This window comes from Phalangium opilio, unplaced genomic scaffold (genome assembly GCF_054372755.1).
Source record: "Phalangium opilio isolate 3A_F unplaced genomic scaffold, DU_Popi_V2 ptg000025l_1, whole genome shotgun sequence".
In the NCBI taxonomy this organism is placed as follows: Eukaryota; Metazoa; Arthropoda; class Arachnida; order Opiliones; family Phalangiidae; genus Phalangium; species Phalangium opilio.
This window is the reverse complement of record NW_028324156.1, coordinates 4,793,975-4,811,167: the sequence shown is the minus strand read 5'-3', so window position 1 is coordinate 4,811,167 and position 17,193 is coordinate 4,793,975. Positions and strand designations below refer to the sequence as shown.

Here is a 17,193-nt window from a genome sequence, read left to right as displayed (position 1 = left end):
TCTCTGTCTTTTGAAAAGGATCTATCCCGCTTTAATGATAGTGTCCAACCCCTCGACGTCAACGGTCACCAAGAAGAATCGCTAAAGAATAACTTAAAGTGTCGATTTAAAATTCTAGGAACGGATTTAATGAATCTTTATAATTTCGGAGTTGTTTAGGTCATGAGAATCTTCCCCGCGGCTTAGTTAAATTACAAGCAAATTGAATTAATTCTATAGACCTTTGCGTATACTGTTTTCTTTGTTTTAGATGCCATCGTTCTGCACACGGTTTCGTACGCTCAAGTTTTGAAGGAAAAAGACGAGAGAGCCGTTTTGTGCTGCGTTCTCCTGGACGGAGAACAAGCCAATGTTACTTCCGCTTGGTTGCGTAAAGATCACGATCCTTTACAAACGCCATGGAGGACTTTGGGCCGCGATTTCAACTTCGGCCCAGGTAAACCCTTCCTATTATCTGCGTGTGCTAATGAAATAACAGCTTGCCTACGTCACTCGACCGTCGTCGAGTTAAGTTTGCCTTAACCTTAACCGTAGCCTTAGCCTAAACCTTAGCCTTAGCATAAGCCTTAGCCTTAGCCTTAGCCTAAACCTTAGCCTAAACCTTAGCCTAAACCTTAGCCTTAGCCTAAACCGTAGCTTTAGCCTAAACATTAACCGTAACCTTAGCCCTAACCTTAATCGTAGCCTAAACCTTAACCGTAGCCGTAGTATTAGCCGTAACCTTAGCCTTAGCCAAAATCTAAACCCAATCCTAGCATAATCTAAACCTAATGATTTTCGTTACTTTTCATTTCACCTTATCATAGGCAAAGCGGAACTTTAGGCTGAAACTTGGCAATGCATTTTCAATACAACCCCTGTAGAAATGTTTCACCCGCCATACATCAACTTTTTAAATTTCTTTTTCCTCTATTTCTTCGCAGGTACGATGGGTGTCGATTCGGGGGGTTACGGTAGCGGCTCCCCTTTCGGAGGTGCCGGTGGGGGGACGTACCCCTACGAGAGGTCATGGGCCTCGGATAATGTCACCATCGAAATCGCCGAATCGACCAACTGCGTCTTTATGCTCAAGAACCGATCAGCCACGCCTCGCCAAAATGAAAACGAAGCCAAAAAACCGGCGTGCGCCGTCAATAGCAACTTTCATATGATGCTTTTTAAAAGAGGTATGTTTTTTCTAATATTTTATTTTTATTTTTAATGTTTTCGTATGAAGCTTTTTCGGGGATCCATTAATGGGTTAACAATGCGAATATAAAAAAAATATATATTTTGCATTTAGGTAAAAGTTTTATGCAAAAAACATCAAAAATTAAGCTACTTTTTTGGTGGGGGGGGGGCGAATTTTTTTTTTTTTTTTTTTCTAAACTGAAAGGTGTAGATAATTGAAGGAAGATGATGATTTGTATGTTATGTATCAGAGTCGAAACGCTCGTGTAAATATCCAACCCCTTGGAGTATAATCCGAGCCGAGCGTGGAAGACTTGTAAAAAAGCATGTTAAAAGTATAGTTTCTTGAAAAAATCCCTCTGTATATATCATACCGGCCGAGGCTTAGCTCTACTTCAACCAATGAGACAAAAAAAAATAAAACTTATATAAGGTTATGCTAAGCCTAACTGGCCTTCACCATTTCTCTCTCTCTCCCTCTCCGGTTATTTCGCGACGATATGAAAAGACATTTATCATTTTTTCCTTTTATATATATATATATTGTTTCTGTTCCGGTGGACCCGTTTTATATTTTATATATTCTAAAAATTCAAGTTTGAATTGAGCGAGTTCCCGCCTTTTTTTTTTTTTTTTTTTTGAGTAAAGTTTTAAAAGGTTATATTTTCTTATTTCTTCGCTTTCTACAGAGTTTTCTGTAGTATAATCGTAGTTTAAATAAGCTCGACTTGTTTTAGTTCCCCAAGCGTTCAAATCTCGTCCGACATCGGCGGGGCCCCAGGATGTAGGGACTTCGGGTCCCTCGGCATCGGGAACCCAAAAGGAGAACTGGTTCTCTTCGAGTGGACGTTGGTGGTGGTGGGTGGTGGCGTCGGTAGGCGGCGCCATTCTTATCGTCGCGCTCAATATTATGTGCATAGTTTCAACTGTCAAAAGAAAATCCAGAAATTCCGCTCAATTTAGTAAGTATTTACAGGAATGCATACAGCTAATTGGAATTATTGTGTCCCCGTGTTAATTCTATGCGGGTTTTGTGGGCGGGACTTGAGACTACTTTCCGTCACGCGTCATAATTCGGACGTCTTTCATTGGTTGGTAGCGAGGCGCATCGAGATAGATTATTCGCGAGGTAAAATTCCTCGTACATAATGATTATTCTATAGCTCCTCCCACAAAATCCGCCTAGATACGTTGAGTGAAAATGGATGGAACACAATGATTCCTATTAGCTTATATGTATTCCCTGTATTATTTAATTGGTTTGGCCTTATTAAAGAATTAATTGATTGTCGATTAAAGGGCGTGAAAACGCGGGGACGGAGGAAGCCGATAAAGATGTGGTTTCAAACTCCGTCGGTGCTCAAAGTATCGCGTTAGTCAAAATCAGTAAACCATTCTATTTCTACGTAGAGGAGCATTTAACCGCTTCCAACTTTCCAGACGATGAAGTAAGACGTCTTTCTTTCATTTTTATATTCTTCATAGCGTAACGTACTGTATTTAGGCCAAGGCTTACGGGTTAAGGTTTCTTATGCGGGTCATACCATTGTCTGTCTTATCGTAAAGTACAAACATTTCCTTTCTAACCTAAACAAAAGTAAAACATGTTTATTTATGAAATTTATTAATAATTTATGGGAAGGTTCTTTTGACGATAGTTTTACGGGGTTTGTAGGGATAATATAGTACTCTATGGGCATATCTTTAGTTTCCTATGGGACTTTAAATTTTACTGTAACTGAGAAGGTTTCTTTAGGCGATTTGCGCATTTGTTGTTTGTTTATTGGACGCGTGGGAAGGGCTATGCTATGTGTTGTTTATCGAGTCCCTTATTCGATGATTTTCTCTTTCTCTCTCTCACTGTGCTGATGCTGTAATCACGTTTACACTAAACAGAAAAGAGGGGAAAATATAGAGTTTTCGTTAGGGGCATCATTCACAGCAAACTTTCCCTCTCTTTGTCTGTCTGTCTGTCTGTAAACTGTTATTTTTTTATTTATTTGGTTATAATCAAAAATAGGCTAAGAAGAAAGTTATTAACACTCGCGACGGGACAGACCTATTACTGCTATAGTATAGAGGATATTTTTTGTTACTTTTCGGGAAGCCATTTTAAAATATGACGGGGGACATGACATGTTCAAACAGAAAAGCATGCCATAAAGCCCACCTACAGGATATGGTGTAACTAAATTATATTGTAATCAGTTGAAACGCGCTGTAGTTATAAAGCTTTATAGCGTTGATTATCAGACAGACAAGTCAGTCAGGAATTGTAGATAGATAACTTCGTATTCGGTGGTGTTGGCTATAGTGTGCGGGATTCTTCGTGAAGTAATAAACTGGTGGTGTACGGGTGGTCTTTCCGCTGGCAACCATGCATCGAAGCGCGGTTCCCTTCCTTCTCAAGGAGTCTTTCAACTAATGGCTGTTGACAGGCTAGCCTAGCCACTTCTATCTCCTCTCTATCTCTCCTATTCTTCGAGTTAGAGAGAGAGAGAGTTGAAGGGCAACAGAGATTCGTATATAGTTCCATAAGTTCATAAGATATGTTCCTTCTATAAGTTTGTCACTGGTTACAAACTGGAGCTTGTCATGGAGTGATTGAGGTAGGTCATAGATTCGAGGTAAAGCGAAGACGCCTGTTGAGGAGCTATCAAAGACTTAGAAGCGATAGCTAGTTTATTAGGAAGAAGGTGTAAGTATTCGCGCGCCATAGTCCCAGTCCCCCTTTCAAAATACAAGGGGGGATGTAAAAGGAGGCCGGGTTATTTCGCCTCTCCTCAGTCAGAAAATACGTAATTTTCATCATTGGCGTCGCGCAGACGTGAGTTTTCAAGAACCAATGAGATGCCGGTTGTAATTTAGAGGCGGCGGGGGTTAACTCCGGACCTACGTTTGGACTGGAGATAAAGCTGGAAATGTGGCGAATTTATACCTTCCCCCCTTATAAACTAAATATCACTTCTTGGTACAGACTAAATAGGAAGATGGACTGCAAAACTAACCGAGTGTAGTCAATTCTCGCTTGTCGTTCTCCCTCGAACTAGCTCTCATTAAGTTTCTAGCATTACGAAGTATAGGTAGCGTCATACTTATGGAACATCTCTTATAAACTTATGTAGTTCCTATATATATGAACTAGAGTTTAGCAATAGCCTGACCCGGATGGCCCTATAGCTTACCACCAGCACGCGCCCTATAGCTTTTCCAAGGAAAACGCATCTCTTTTCTTTATATACCAAGAATCCAAGATATTCTTTCCTTCTAGAGAACCGTTCGCTAGATCTCTTTATTCAGTAGAATAAGTAGGGTATAGAATCGGGTTGGTTCCTGGATGCGAGAGTGTGTATGTGTGTGTGCGCGCGCTGTGTAACAATACTCATCCAAAACTCGTTCGTGCAAACTAATATAATTTGTAAAATAGACCTAAACTCCATACTCTCCCTTTTCACTAATATGCAAATGTCACTCCCAGGGATGAATTCAAGAATTAGGTCATATCTTCAACGTACTCTTTTCTATAATTCCCTGTCTCTCCGCCGTTTCTAGACCAATTTAAAAATATATATGAACTATACAGGGTGTTTCTGATAAGTCTGCCATAAATTAAGGGGGATGTTCTTTAGACGAACGATTTTGAATTGAAAATGTTGTAACTTCTATCTCCATTTTGACCTAAGGGCCACTGTTTTCAAGTTAAGATTGGAGTGTTGTACGGATGACCCCTTAAATTTAATGAAAAAACTGAAATAGAATACTAATTCTAGGAGAGCGGTCGCTCTCTTAGATAAGACTTGATACTCCCTCTAATGCTAAAGGAGGGTTCTTTGATTGGCTGTAACTTTTTTCGTATTGTGTTTGCCGCTTTGAAATTTTGCCAGTGAACTAAAATTTGGGCCCTACTTTTGTGGTTAAAATTTCAAAGAGATCCAACTAATAGTTAATTCTATAATGAAAAAAGTTGTTAAGGGTGGTTTTAGAATCCATAAAATTATTAAGACATTTGGTGAAAGATACTATATTGTTCCATAGAGATAACATGGGATTTTTTTGAAAAATGACCTTAATTGCGATCGTGTATAAAGAAAACTATTCATTCGTTACGTTTGGGAACCATCTTAAATGAAAGATAACAGTCCATAGATGTGCCTTTTCTTAGTTTCATTAAGATAAATTAAGTTTAAGTATTGATTTTTATCATTATTAACACATACTTTGACTTACGTTGTTTTGGGTATTGGAATTACGGCGTTTTACCACTGTAAGAGACACGCATTTTAGCCCTAATTTTTTATGTTGGACTTACGGCGTTTTTGTTGTGATGCACTTCGTCAGAGGGATATTATCAAGAAAAACATGGCGTTTGAGCTCTTGTAGGTGCTTTGCCCGGGTTCTTGTGGGTTCTTGTGGGTACTTGTGGGTACTTGTGGGTTCTTGTGGGTACTTGTGGGTTCTTGTGGGTACTTGTGGGTGCTTGTAGGTACTTGTGGGTGCTTGTAGGTACTTGTGGGTACTTGTGGGTGCTTGTAGGTACTTGTGGGTACTTGTGGGTGCTTGTAGGTACTTGTGGGTGCTTGTAGGTACTTGTGGAACATGTGGGTTCTTGTGGGTACATGTGGGTTCTTGTGGGTACATGTGGGTACTTGTAGGTACTTGTGGGTTCTTGAGGGTGCTTGTAGGTACTTGTGGGTTCTTGAGGGTGCTTGTAGGTACTTGTGGGTTCTTGTGGGTGCTTGTAGGTACTTGTGGGTTCTTGTGGGTACTTGTGGGTTCTTGTGGGTGCTTGTAGGTACTTGTGTGTTCTTGTGGGTACTTGTGGGTGCTTGTAGGTACTTGTGGGTGGTTGTAGGTGCTTGTGGATACTTGTAGGTACTTGTGGGTGATTGTAGGTGCTTGTGGATACTTGTAGGTACTTGTGGGTGATTGTAGGTACTTGTGGATACTTGTAGGTACTTGTGGGTGATTGTAGGTACTTGTGGATACTTGTAGGTACTTGTGGGTGATTGTAGGTACTTGTGGATACTTGTAGGTACTTGTGGGTGATTGTAGGTACTTGTGGATACTTGTAGGTACTTGTGGGTGATTGTAGGTACTTGTGGGTACTTGTGGGTACTTGTGGGTACTTGTGGGTGCTTGTAGGTACTTGTGGGTGCTTGTAGGTACTTGTGGGTGCTTGTAGGTACTTGTGGGTTCTTGTAGGTACTTGTGGGTACTTGTATGTACTTGTGGGTGCTTGTGGGTACTTGTTGGTACTTGTGATACTTGTGGGTACTTGTGGGTGCTTGTAGGTACTTGTGGGTACTTGTGGGTACTTGTGAGTTCTTGTAGGCACTTGTAGGTACTTGTGGGTACTTGAAGGTACTTGTAGGTACTTGTGGGTACTTGTGGATACTTGTAGGTACTTGTGGATACTTGTAGGTACTTGTGGGTACTTGTAGGTACTTGTGGGTACTTGTAGGTACTTGTAGGTACTTGTAGGTACTTGTGGGTACTTGTAGGTACTTGTGGGTACTTGTAGGTACTTGTAGGTACTTGTGGGTACTTGTAGATACTTGTGGGTACTTGTGGGTACTTGTAGGTACTTGTGGGTACTTGTAGGTACTTGTGGGTACTTGTGGGTACTTGTAGGTACTTGTGGGTACTTGTGGGTGCTTGTATGTACTTGTGGGTACTTGTAGGTACTTGTGGGTGCTTGTGGGTACTTGTAGGTACTTGTGGGTGCTTGTGGGTGCTTGTAGGTGCTTGTGGGTGCTTGTGGGTACTTGTGGGTGCTTGTGGGTGCTTGTGGGTGCTTGTGGGTACTTGTGGGTGCTTGTGGGTACTTGTGGGTACTTGTAGGTACTTGTGGGTACTTGTGGGTACTTGTAGGTACTTGTAGGTTTTTGTGGGTACTTGTAGGTACTTGTGGGTACTTGTGGGTACTTGTGGGTACTTGTGGGTACTTGTGGATACTTGTGGATACTTGTGGGTACTTGTGGATACTTGTGGATACTTGTGGGTACTTGTGGATACTTGTGGGTACTTGTGGGTACTTGTAGGTACTTGTGGGTACTTGCGGGTACTTGCGGGTACTTGTAGGTACGTGTGGGTACTTGTAGGTACTTGTGGGTACTTGTAGGTACTTGTGGGTACTTGTATGTATTTGTGGGTGCTTGTGGGTACTTGTTGGTACTTGTGGGTACTTGTGATACTTGTGGGTACTTGTGGGTACTTGTGAGTTCTTGTAGGCACTTGTAGGTACTTGTGAGTTCTTGTAGGCACTTGTAGGTACTTGTGGGTACTTGTGGATACTTGTAGGTACTTGTGGGTACTTGTGGATACTTGTAGGTACTTGTGGGTACTTGTAGGTACTTGTAGGTACTTGTGGGTACTTGTGGATACTTGTAGGTACTTGTGGGTACTTGTGGGTACTTGTAGGTACTTGTAGGTACTTGTGGGTACTTGTAGGTACTTGTGGGTACTTGTAGGTACTTGTGGGTACTTGTGGGTACTTGTGGGTACTTGCAGGTACTTGTGGGTACTTGTGGGTGCTTGTAGGTGCTTGTAGGTACTTGTGGGTACTTGTATGTACTTGTGGGTGCTTGTGGGTACTTGTTGGTACTTGTGGGTACTTGTTGGTACTTGTGGGTACTTGTTGGTACTTGTTGGTACTTGTGGGTACTTGTGGGTACTTGTTGGTACTTGTAGGTACTTGTGGGTACTTGTGGGTGCTTGTAGGTACTTGTGGGTGCTTGTGGGTGCTTGTGGGTGCTTGTGGGTACTTGTGGGTACTTGTAGGTACTTGTGGGTACTTGTGGGTACTTTTAGGTACTTGTGGGTACTTTTAGGTACTTGTGGGTACTTGTAGGTACTTGTGGGTACTTGTAGGTACTTGTGGGTACTTGCGGGTACTTGTAGGTACTTGCGGGTACTTGTAGGTACTTGTGGGTACTTGTAGGTACTTGTAGGTACTTGTAGGTACTTGTAGGTACTTGTAGGTACTTGTGGGTACTTGTGGGTACTTGTGGGTACTTGTGGGTACTTGTGGATACTTGTAGGTACTTGTGGGTACTTGTAGGTACTTGTGGGTACTTGTGGGTACTTTTAGGTACTTGTGGGTACTTGTAGGTACTTGTGGGTACTTGTGGGTGCTTGTAGGTGCTTGTAGGTGCTTGTGGATACTTGTAGGTGCTTGTGGGTGCTTGTAGGTACTTGTGGGTACTTGTATGTACTTGTGGGTACTTGTAGGTACTTGTGGGTACTTGTGAGTTCTTGTAGGCACTTGTAGGTACTTGTGAGTTCTTGTAGGCACTTGTAGGTACTTGTGGGTACTTGTGGATACTTGTAGGTACTTGTGGGTACTTGTGGATACTTGTAGGTACTTGTGGGTACTTGTAGGTACTTGTAGGTACTTGTGGGTACTTGTGGATACTTGTAGGTACTTGTGGGTACTTGTGGGTACTTGTAGGTACTTGTAGGTACTTGTGGGTACTTGTAGGTACTTGTGGGTACTTGTAGGTACTTGTGGGTACTTGTGGGTACTTGTGGGTACTTGTGGGTACTTGTAGGTACTTGTGGGTACTTGTGGGTACTTGTGGGTACTTGTGGGTACTTGCGGGTACTTGTGGGTACTTGTGGGTGCTTGTAGGTGCTTGTAGGTACTTGTGGGTACTTGTATGTACTTGTGGGTGCTTGTGGGTACTTGTTGGTACTTGTGGGTACTTGTTGGTACTTGTGGGTACTTGTTGGTACTTGTGGGTACTTGTGGGTACTTGTTGGTACTTGTAGGTACTTGTGGGTACTTGTGGGTGCTTGTAGGTACTTGTGGGTGCTTGTGGGTGCTTGTGGGTGCTTGTGGGTACTTGTGGGTACTTGTAGGTACTTGTGGGTACTTGTGGGTACTTTTAGGTACTTGTGGGTACTTTTAGGTACTTGTGGGTACTTGTAGGTACTTGTGGGTACTTGTAGGTACTTGTGGGTACTTGCGGGTACTTGTAGGTACTTGCGGGTACTTGTAGGTACTTGTGGGTACTTGTAGGTACTTGTAGGTACTTGTAGGTACTTGTGGGTACTTGTGGGTACTTGTGGGTACTTGTGGGTACTTGTGGGTACTTGTGGATACTTGTAGGTACTTGTGGGTACTTGTAGGTACTTGTGGGTACTTGTGGGTACTTTTAGATACTTGTGGGTACTTGTAGGTACTTGTGGGTACTTGTGGGTGCTTGTAGGTGCTTGTAGGTGCTTGTGGATACTTGTAGGTGCTTGTGGGTGCTTGTAGGTACTTGTGGGTACTTGTATGTACTTGTGGGTACTTGTAGGTACTTGTGGGTGCTTGTGGGTGCTTGTAGGTACTTGTGGGTGCATGTGGGTACTTGTGGGTTCTTGTAGGTACATGTGGGTACTTGTGGGTACTTGTAGGTACTTGTGGGTACTTGAGGGTACTTGTAGGTACTTGTGGGTACTTGTAGGTACTTGTGGGTACTTGAGGGTACTTGTAGGTACTTGTGGGTACTTGTAGGTACTTGTGAGGTACTTGTGGGTACTTTTAGGTACTTGTGGGTACTTGTGGGCGCTTGAACTTTTAGGGTAGCCCTGACTATATATTGTTTAAGGTTTTAAGCTTAATATTAAACAGACGTTAGTTTATGCTGCAAAAAGGTTTGAAATTGACAATCTCGGATCGTCTTTATGAAGTTTTAAGGATATCCGAATTTCATATTGGGCTTATGACAATTTTGAGCTAAATGTTAAACGGACATAAATCAGCATTTTTAAAAATTTTGTAAAATTGTCAATTTGGTCCTATTTCTGGAATTTTTAGGGGGGCGCATCGCGTTTCAATAAATGATTGGTAAAAATTGTATTATGTTAATTACAATAAGAATACAAACTTTTATTGATTTACTTTTTTTTTGAAGTATCATTATAACTAAATGTCTGATTGAGCTAAAGTTATGGTCCCCTTTATATATGTTTCTGCTTAGTGCAGATTTTGAAAATGTAATACAGTTTCTTAACATTCTTAATTAAAATGAAGACTGAAGGAACAGATATTAATCAAAAATGTCTTGATTAGAATCAAGACCTAAAAAGTATCGATAAGACTGAGGGTATCACTTGTCTGAAGGATCAGATATTAATTTTTCTTTTTAATTGAAACTTAAATGCATGCTTAAGAAAAAACAACGTTCCATTACCGTTTTCCGTTGAAATAAATTATTTTACTGGTAATCAATTTCAAAAATTTACTTATCTCGGCTTTTCGACCACAATTCCATTCCCCGAAAACATTTTATCATTACATTAATTACTTTTGGGAGATAACGTGTCAAAAAAACCTTGAAAACAATAAAAAGCTGTAATAGCGGTCTGTTTAGCCATGACAACAACCTTTTAAAAGTTACCAGGGAAAATTGATGTAAACTGAAGTTGAAATTTCATCATGTGCGACCTGCGGCCCAGAAACTCTCCCATAGTCCCAGTGTGTGTAGAACATAATTTTTTCGCTGTTATCTGCCAAAATAGATCTTTCTAGGTAGTGCCGCCTCCTCACTTGAATTTTACATGATATATTAAGGTTTGAACGAACAAAATTCTAGATTACTATTTTCACTACCATGTCCCTCTGCTACCTTGAAGCAAACTTTCCTCTCTTTTTGCTGCTCATTACCGGTGCCATTCTCTTGACTTTCTGTTCGTTATAACTACTATGATGTTACTGTCCCTATTGAATTTGGCGCCATTGGTTTTAGAATAATTATAATGTTCCACTGCGAAGAGTGCCGGTCACGAATGGGGATGTAACGTCTTTAGGAACCTTTTAAAACGCAAAACCATACACGTACTCTCCCAAAAGTAATTAATGTAATGATAAAATGTTTTCGGGGAATGGAATTGTGGTCGAAAAGCCGAGATAAGTAAATTTTTGAAATTGATTACCAGTAAAATAATTTATTTCAACGGAAAACGGTAATGGAACGTTGTTTTTTCTTAAGCATGCATTTAAGTTTCAATTAAAAAGAAAAATTAATATCTGATCCTTCAGACAAGTGATACCCTCAGTCTTATCGATACTTTTTAGGTCTTGATTCTAATCAAGACATTTTTGATTAATTTAATAAGGGGTCATCCCTAAAACGCTCTAATCATAACTCGAAAACAGTGGCCTGGGCGTCAAAATGGCGATAGAAGTTACATTTTCGTCTCACAATCACCCAAAGAACACTAACCTTAATTTATGACATCCTGTATAGAAGGGGTGGACCATTTTCGTCTTAAGTAAGCCTAAATTGAAACAGTGAAACGGGTATTAAGTTCTAGGCCTAAAACGAAACAGTCAAGCAAGTATTAGGTGCTAAGCTTTTAGCAATTGGATTATATTTTTAACGTATTTTGCAATTAATTTTAATTGTAATTTTGTGAGACTTATTTGGTTGTCGTAATTTAGTTCTCTTTTTACAAGAAAACGAGTTCTTTGAATTCGCCCGGATCGCCAGTGCCTTGCATCGAGAATATCTCGCATTCCATTTCCACGCAAAATAATCGGCGTCGACTCGACGATCGATTCTCAGGTTTTTAATTACGATAAATAAATTAATTAATTCCTTAATTATTTAATTGGCCATTAATTCTTTTAGGTATAATGAGCGTAGAAAAGGACACGGTCGATTCTGTTAGTCTCGAATCTTTACTAGAATGTCCGCCTCAATTTCGTGGAAGGAATGGTAAGTCTACTTCCACGAACTGTAACGTTCCAAGTTTGTCAAATGACCCTCCATGGTCAATTTTTAGGCGTTTCTTCGAGTTCTAGTTCTTCCAGGAAAGCATCCTGAGGCGCGTGTTTTACTACCAAAACATTGTCTTCTAATTAACAATAACAAACTAACAAAGACTAATAAAAGACTTCCAAAAACAAATAAACAATTGACGCGAAAAAAAACAAACAAACCAAAATAAGAATTTAGAATACCGTTGTTATATTGATAAAAACAAATAATCGTAAATAGATACGAAACTAACAAAAATTAAGAGAATTTTAATTAACTGTAAATAAGTGATTGTATTTCATGAAGGAACGGAACTGAATTGAACTTTGACACCGATATATTTGGAATCACTTCAAACCCGGGAATGAAGATGAAGGCCTTTTGTTATAGCTATAAATAAAAACTGTTTTTAAAATAACAAATTACTAATTTGAAACTAACCTCGAATAGACTTCGGTTTATTTTTTATTAACGTTCTTTTTAAAGTATTACAAAAGTGATTTTTAGGTATTGGAAGACGACTTTAATTAGCGAATTGTGGCGACTGTATCGTCATCTTTGACACTGTCATCATCGTGTTTGGCCAAATCCTCGGGAACTTTGGCGTTCTTAGGAGATTGATCGCGGTCGTATTGGAAGTATTCCCTCAATCCAGACAAGAATTTATCAAGGTCCGGTCGGGCGTTGTTGGAAATGTCCACTTTGGAGGTGGAACCGGATGTAGGTAAGGATCGTCCTTTGGCGGAAATGACGCAATCGTGTTGCTGACAAAAGTAATCCCGTTTGCCGTCAGTGTGACATCGTGTACCGTCAGGGAAGTAAGGATCCATGCCGCGGTCACCAAGTTCTTGTACGGGAGTGTACCAAGTACCACCTTTCGTTTTGCAATAGATTGCGCATGCTTGGAACGGTCGCTCTGAAATAAGAGAGAGACGTGTTCTCAGTATTATGGAAAACAGGTTTTCTAAAATTACTCACTGTCATTATGAGGCACTTGCGTCCCTTCGCCGGTGACGTCATCAATGACGCTTGAGAACTCCTTGCATTTTCTGCTAGCGTATTTATCCGGCGTTTCTCGCGATTTGCATAGCTGCGATCATTGGTCAATTGATAGTATAAGTACTTTGGGAAATACAAGTTTGATAGAGTTTTGAATTGACTTACGGCTTTATCGTCGCAAAGTTTGACGCGAACCGGCTCTCCGTCGCAGTATTTCTTAGTATTTTGGGGCCTAAAATTGTTGAAAACGTTAATATTCCCTCAGTAAAGTAATTGGGAGATTTAATTACTTGGGGCTGTCGCATTTCCTTTTGTCTGCCTGGGCTCCCATGGCGTTTTCCAGACACCCAGAAGTACAGGATCCCGTATCCCAATTACTCCAACCACCCGAAATGACCTTGACCTTTTCGGAACCCCAAGAGACGCATTTTCCTTCTTTGCACCACTGTAAAGTTCCAGTCAGTTTAAGATTTAACAAAGTAACAAACAAATTAAATAGGTTCACCTTTCCATCGTCGCAAAATGTTCCGTCTAAAGCGGGACCCGCAGAATAATGACCCATCCTACCAGGTGCACGACATAGAATCTGTTCGCAAACCAACTGGAAAGAATTGGTTGGATTTACAAGACAATCTTCGAGGGAATTGAACAGTGGCGATGTACTTACGCTGTTGACGGTTTCGTTATACAAAACGGCCTCGTTGTTTCTCAAGAAGATTTTACACTGGTCATAGGCGTCCCACACTTGTCCCGGTTGTTCGTGGAACTTCTTTTGATCGCGTTCTTTGGGTTCCGAACTCGGTTTATCGTACAAGCACGATTTACTGTTGACCAACTCTTAATTAGGACAATTTTCCGGATTGAGCAATAGTTTCAAAACATACTCTAATGATTTCATTAAATCGGCGCTACAAGTTGACCAGCTTGTTTCTCCTTTCGTTCCTCTACTTGGGGACATGACGAATCCATTACTTGGACAAGCGTTAGCTGGGGCTCCATCGTGTAACATACCTAAACTAAAACAAAAATACAGTTTAAAGTTCACGAATGGTCAAGCTGAAGTATTTAGCTATAGTTACTTGTGTCCCATTTCGTGGGCAGCGACGTAAGTTGCCATCATACCCGCGGAGGGATACGGTTTTCCTTGTTCATTAGTGACGCCGAATTCAGCGATGACGCAGGCGTAGTCTTTGTTACAGACACCACCTACAGGCGCCAAACCTTCGGAGGAAGTAAAAGTTAGAGAGCGGTTCCTGAATGAATTTCTTAGTTCATTGTTACCCATGGTGATCTCGTTTTTCTTTCCGTTTTCCATGGCGTAGAAGTTCAAACCGGATACGTAAAGAGCCATATCCCAATGATTAGGGTCATCGTCGGAGGAGGGGTTTTTCATGGACTGGTACTTGCAGAATGAGGTCAATAACTTGTCCCTTTCGCCGTCGTAGTGAGGTAGATCACTCTAAGGATTTGTTGGATAGATTGATTGTTAGTTAAGACCAACCAATCAACTTTGAGCGTGTCTTTGAACAGACGTACCGGTTGTTTCTTGAAGAACTCCAATCTGACCAGGCTTAGTGTTAACTTTTCTTTCAAAGAAGGTTGATAATACAGCGCTTGAATCTACAGCGTAGTTACATTTATTATTAATGCTATTTCAGCTTAAAAGGATTTCGCTTGCTTCTCACTTGATTAATGAATCCCAAAATCATTTCTCTCAACTCATCCTCGCTTCCGGTGAAGGGAACGAAAGATTCGTAAGCTGCTTGATCGACGAAAACGGCCAATTCCAAGTACTTATCTTTCGCGCCTCTCTTAATCAATCTTGAATTTCCTTCAGCCCGTTCCTCGTAGTCTACTGGCACAATGTATTCGTCATCCCAAGCTTGATCCTCTAAATCTGATTCGTTCCCAGAAATAGCAACAAGTTTCATGGAAGAAAGAAAGAGTTGTTAAAAGAATGTTGATTGAAGTGAAACAAGTTTAAACTTACCCTGAAATTCTTGATCAAAACCTTCGAGTACATGCGGTACTCCATCATCTAAATCAAACTGTTGTTCCTCGTTGTCCGATTCTCCGGAACGTTTCAAAATGTTAGCGATACGGTCGGGCAATGGTTTGACACTAACGGCTTTCTTGTCCAACAACAGAATTCCTTTCTGAAACAATTATGCCACCAATAAAAAAGACTCAGACGTAGCAAGGTGCTTAGTGCGAGACTTTCTCACAACCCGGTCCCAAGCATTACCATTCCTCCTCCTCCATTAGAAGTCTGATGATGGCAAGTACTTAGAGCGGCAATAGAGTTTTCTCCTTGTCCCAAATAATGACAATTCCCAAACACGGATCGCTTGGGTTTAACCGGTTCGATTTTATCTCCCTCAGTTCTCCGAAAGATTTTCAAGTTAGGCGAGATTAGGTTCTCATTCTGCTTCAATGAGAAGCTGTACGTTTGACCACGGTACGTCACGTTGTAATCCAAATGGTGCTCCGCTTTATCCGGCTCGTCGGTCTTAGGGGTCGTTTCGTTCTTGGAAGGGTTATCCCGGCGCATTCGCAGATACACAATGTCGTAATCGGGAACTGCCGCTAAATCGTACGCGTGTTACTTTATATAATGGGCGATACCACCAACATGACCATGCACGGATATAAAAAAATAATTTACGTACCATTCTGTCCCGTTTTAGTATCAAAGGTATTTTGAAGCTCTTTTTGAGTCATCAATCTGTGCAGTTTTTTCAGGGGCTGAAATCAAATACAGGTAGATCAATCAGAAATTAACCTTCAAAAATTTAATAAACCCTAAATCTATCGATTGTTACCGAAATTCCAATTTGAAATGAGCCTTGAATAAGGCAGACTCCTACCCATAAGGATACTAAGGTTTTCATAATTAAATTTTGGATATGTTTGTCGTTTCAAGCGTAGCTCTAAACTAAATGAATTCGAGTGGAATCTCTCCTATTTTTAACTCCCAAAGTCAGGGTTGCAAACTTTTGACGGTGACAAGCTATAATTTTCAATCTGCGGGTTAATATTACCACCCGCATATTTCACCACCACTTTCCAAATAGCGGTTAAGGCTATTCACCCGCGAACCTGACCATCGCCTTCGCCTTTTTTTAAGAAGTAATTAAAATAGGACTAATTAAAATCATTCATCTTAAATGAGGGTATGAAATACGCAACGCGTCTGCAATATTAATATTCCCAGAATAAAGGTGTCAAAATTCAAAGAAACTATTTATTGCAAAAAAAATAATTATGTATCAAAGGACATCGGAAGTTTAGTTTCCGAAAAATGAAATTACACATATTTGTTGTTTGTCGTTCTACTTTCGGGTGTTGTTTGTAAACGAACAGTGTCACGCCATAAATATTATCTTCTCTTTGCTTACTGTTATCAAGAAGTGATATCTAGTTTATTAGGGAGAAGGTATAAATTCGCCACATTTCCAGCTTTATCTCCAGTCCAAACGTGGGTCCGGAGTTAATCCCCGCCTCTAAACTACAACCAGAATCTCATTGGATCTTAAAAACTCACGTCAGCGCGACGCGAGTGACGAAAATTACGTATTTTCCGACAGAGGAGAGGCGAAATAGCCCGGTCTCCTTTTACGTCCCCCCTTGTATTTTGAAAGGGGGACTGGGACTATCGCGCGCGTATACTTAGGCATCTTTATACCTTCTCCCTAATAAACTAGATATTACTTCTTGCTGTTATCTAGTATAACTCGAGTTATTTTTGCGTGATACTGTTTCTTTACCAGTGAATGAAAATTATGAAGGGATATGCTCTCATTTTATTCAGATTGCCACTTTGTTTTATCAAAAATTAACTAGTTATTGTTTGCATTCTAACATTCCCCTAAAAATGTTGTCCTTCCTGCCTCACCTCCCCGCTCCTTCGGGGACCCAGGTGGTCCATTAGCTTTGAAACCCGCACCGCAGATGAAACCCGCATTTTGCTGACGCGTCCTTGTCAAAGTCTCGCGTGTGGACTTTACTGGAATAACAGCGAATAGGCGCCCTTCGCATTGAAGTAGACCATAGACAAATGAACAAATTCAGCTTGTCTATGGACTCTCTGGTTAGATATAGACTATTCCATTAATTCCAGAAGAGAAGTAAACACCACAGGGGCGGGGCCACAGTCTTGGGTTATTTCCCTCACGCCAAGAAGCACCGCTAGAGGCAGTGCGAGTCGGCTACCCTCCCGCATTGCCTCATAGATGGCGGCCTCCTACCTGTGTGCAAGGAAGATGGAGATAGGGAA

General features: G+C 40.9%; 2 protein-coding genes across 4 annotated transcripts in view; one reads left to right on the top strand and one right to left on the bottom strand.

The window, feature by feature from the left end:
- The window catches only part of LOC149691935 (nephrin-like), a 127,643-nt gene extending 115,303 nt beyond the window's left edge, over positions 1 to 12,340 (top strand). For 2 of the 3 annotated variants that reach the window (XM_089869413.1, XM_089869411.1), the window contains 7 exons: positions 251 to 436; positions 924 to 1,166; positions 1,908 to 2,132; positions 2,470 to 2,618; positions 11,600 to 11,723; positions 11,790 to 11,876; positions 11,944 to 12,340. In XM_089869413.1, the coding sequence (XP_089725539.1) occupies positions 251 to 436; positions 924 to 1,166; positions 1,908 to 2,132; positions 2,470 to 2,618; positions 11,600 to 11,723; positions 11,790 to 11,876; positions 11,944 to 11,984 (1,055 nt within the window). In that variant the 3' untranslated portion in view covers positions 11,985 to 12,340. The remainder of the gene's footprint in view (positions 1 to 250; positions 437 to 923; positions 1,167 to 1,907; positions 2,133 to 2,469; positions 2,619 to 11,599; positions 11,724 to 11,789; positions 11,877 to 11,943) is intronic. The other variant, XM_089869412.1, reaches the window with a different exon arrangement.
- Positions 12,341 to 12,347: 7 nt separating this feature from the next.
- Positions 12,348 to 16,315, bottom strand: LOC149691934 (A disintegrin and metalloproteinase with thrombospondin motifs adt-2-like). Its single transcript, XM_089869414.1, has 15 exons — positions 15,740 to 16,315; positions 15,587 to 15,662; positions 15,163 to 15,503; positions 14,908 to 15,073; positions 14,603 to 14,814; positions 14,454 to 14,537; positions 14,199 to 14,376; positions 13,997 to 14,138; positions 13,802 to 13,933; positions 13,585 to 13,741; positions 13,423 to 13,518; positions 13,208 to 13,362; positions 13,083 to 13,149; positions 12,897 to 13,008; positions 12,348 to 12,834 (listed from the first exon to the last, which is right to left on the bottom strand). The coding sequence occupies exons 1-15, from the start codon at positions 15,806 to 15,808 to the stop codon at positions 12,446 to 12,448; spliced, it is 2,376 nt and encodes a 791-aa protein (XP_089725540.1). The 5' UTR covers positions 15,809 to 16,315; the 3' UTR covers positions 12,348 to 12,445.
- Between the last annotated feature and the right edge of the window lie 878 nt (positions 16,316 to 17,193).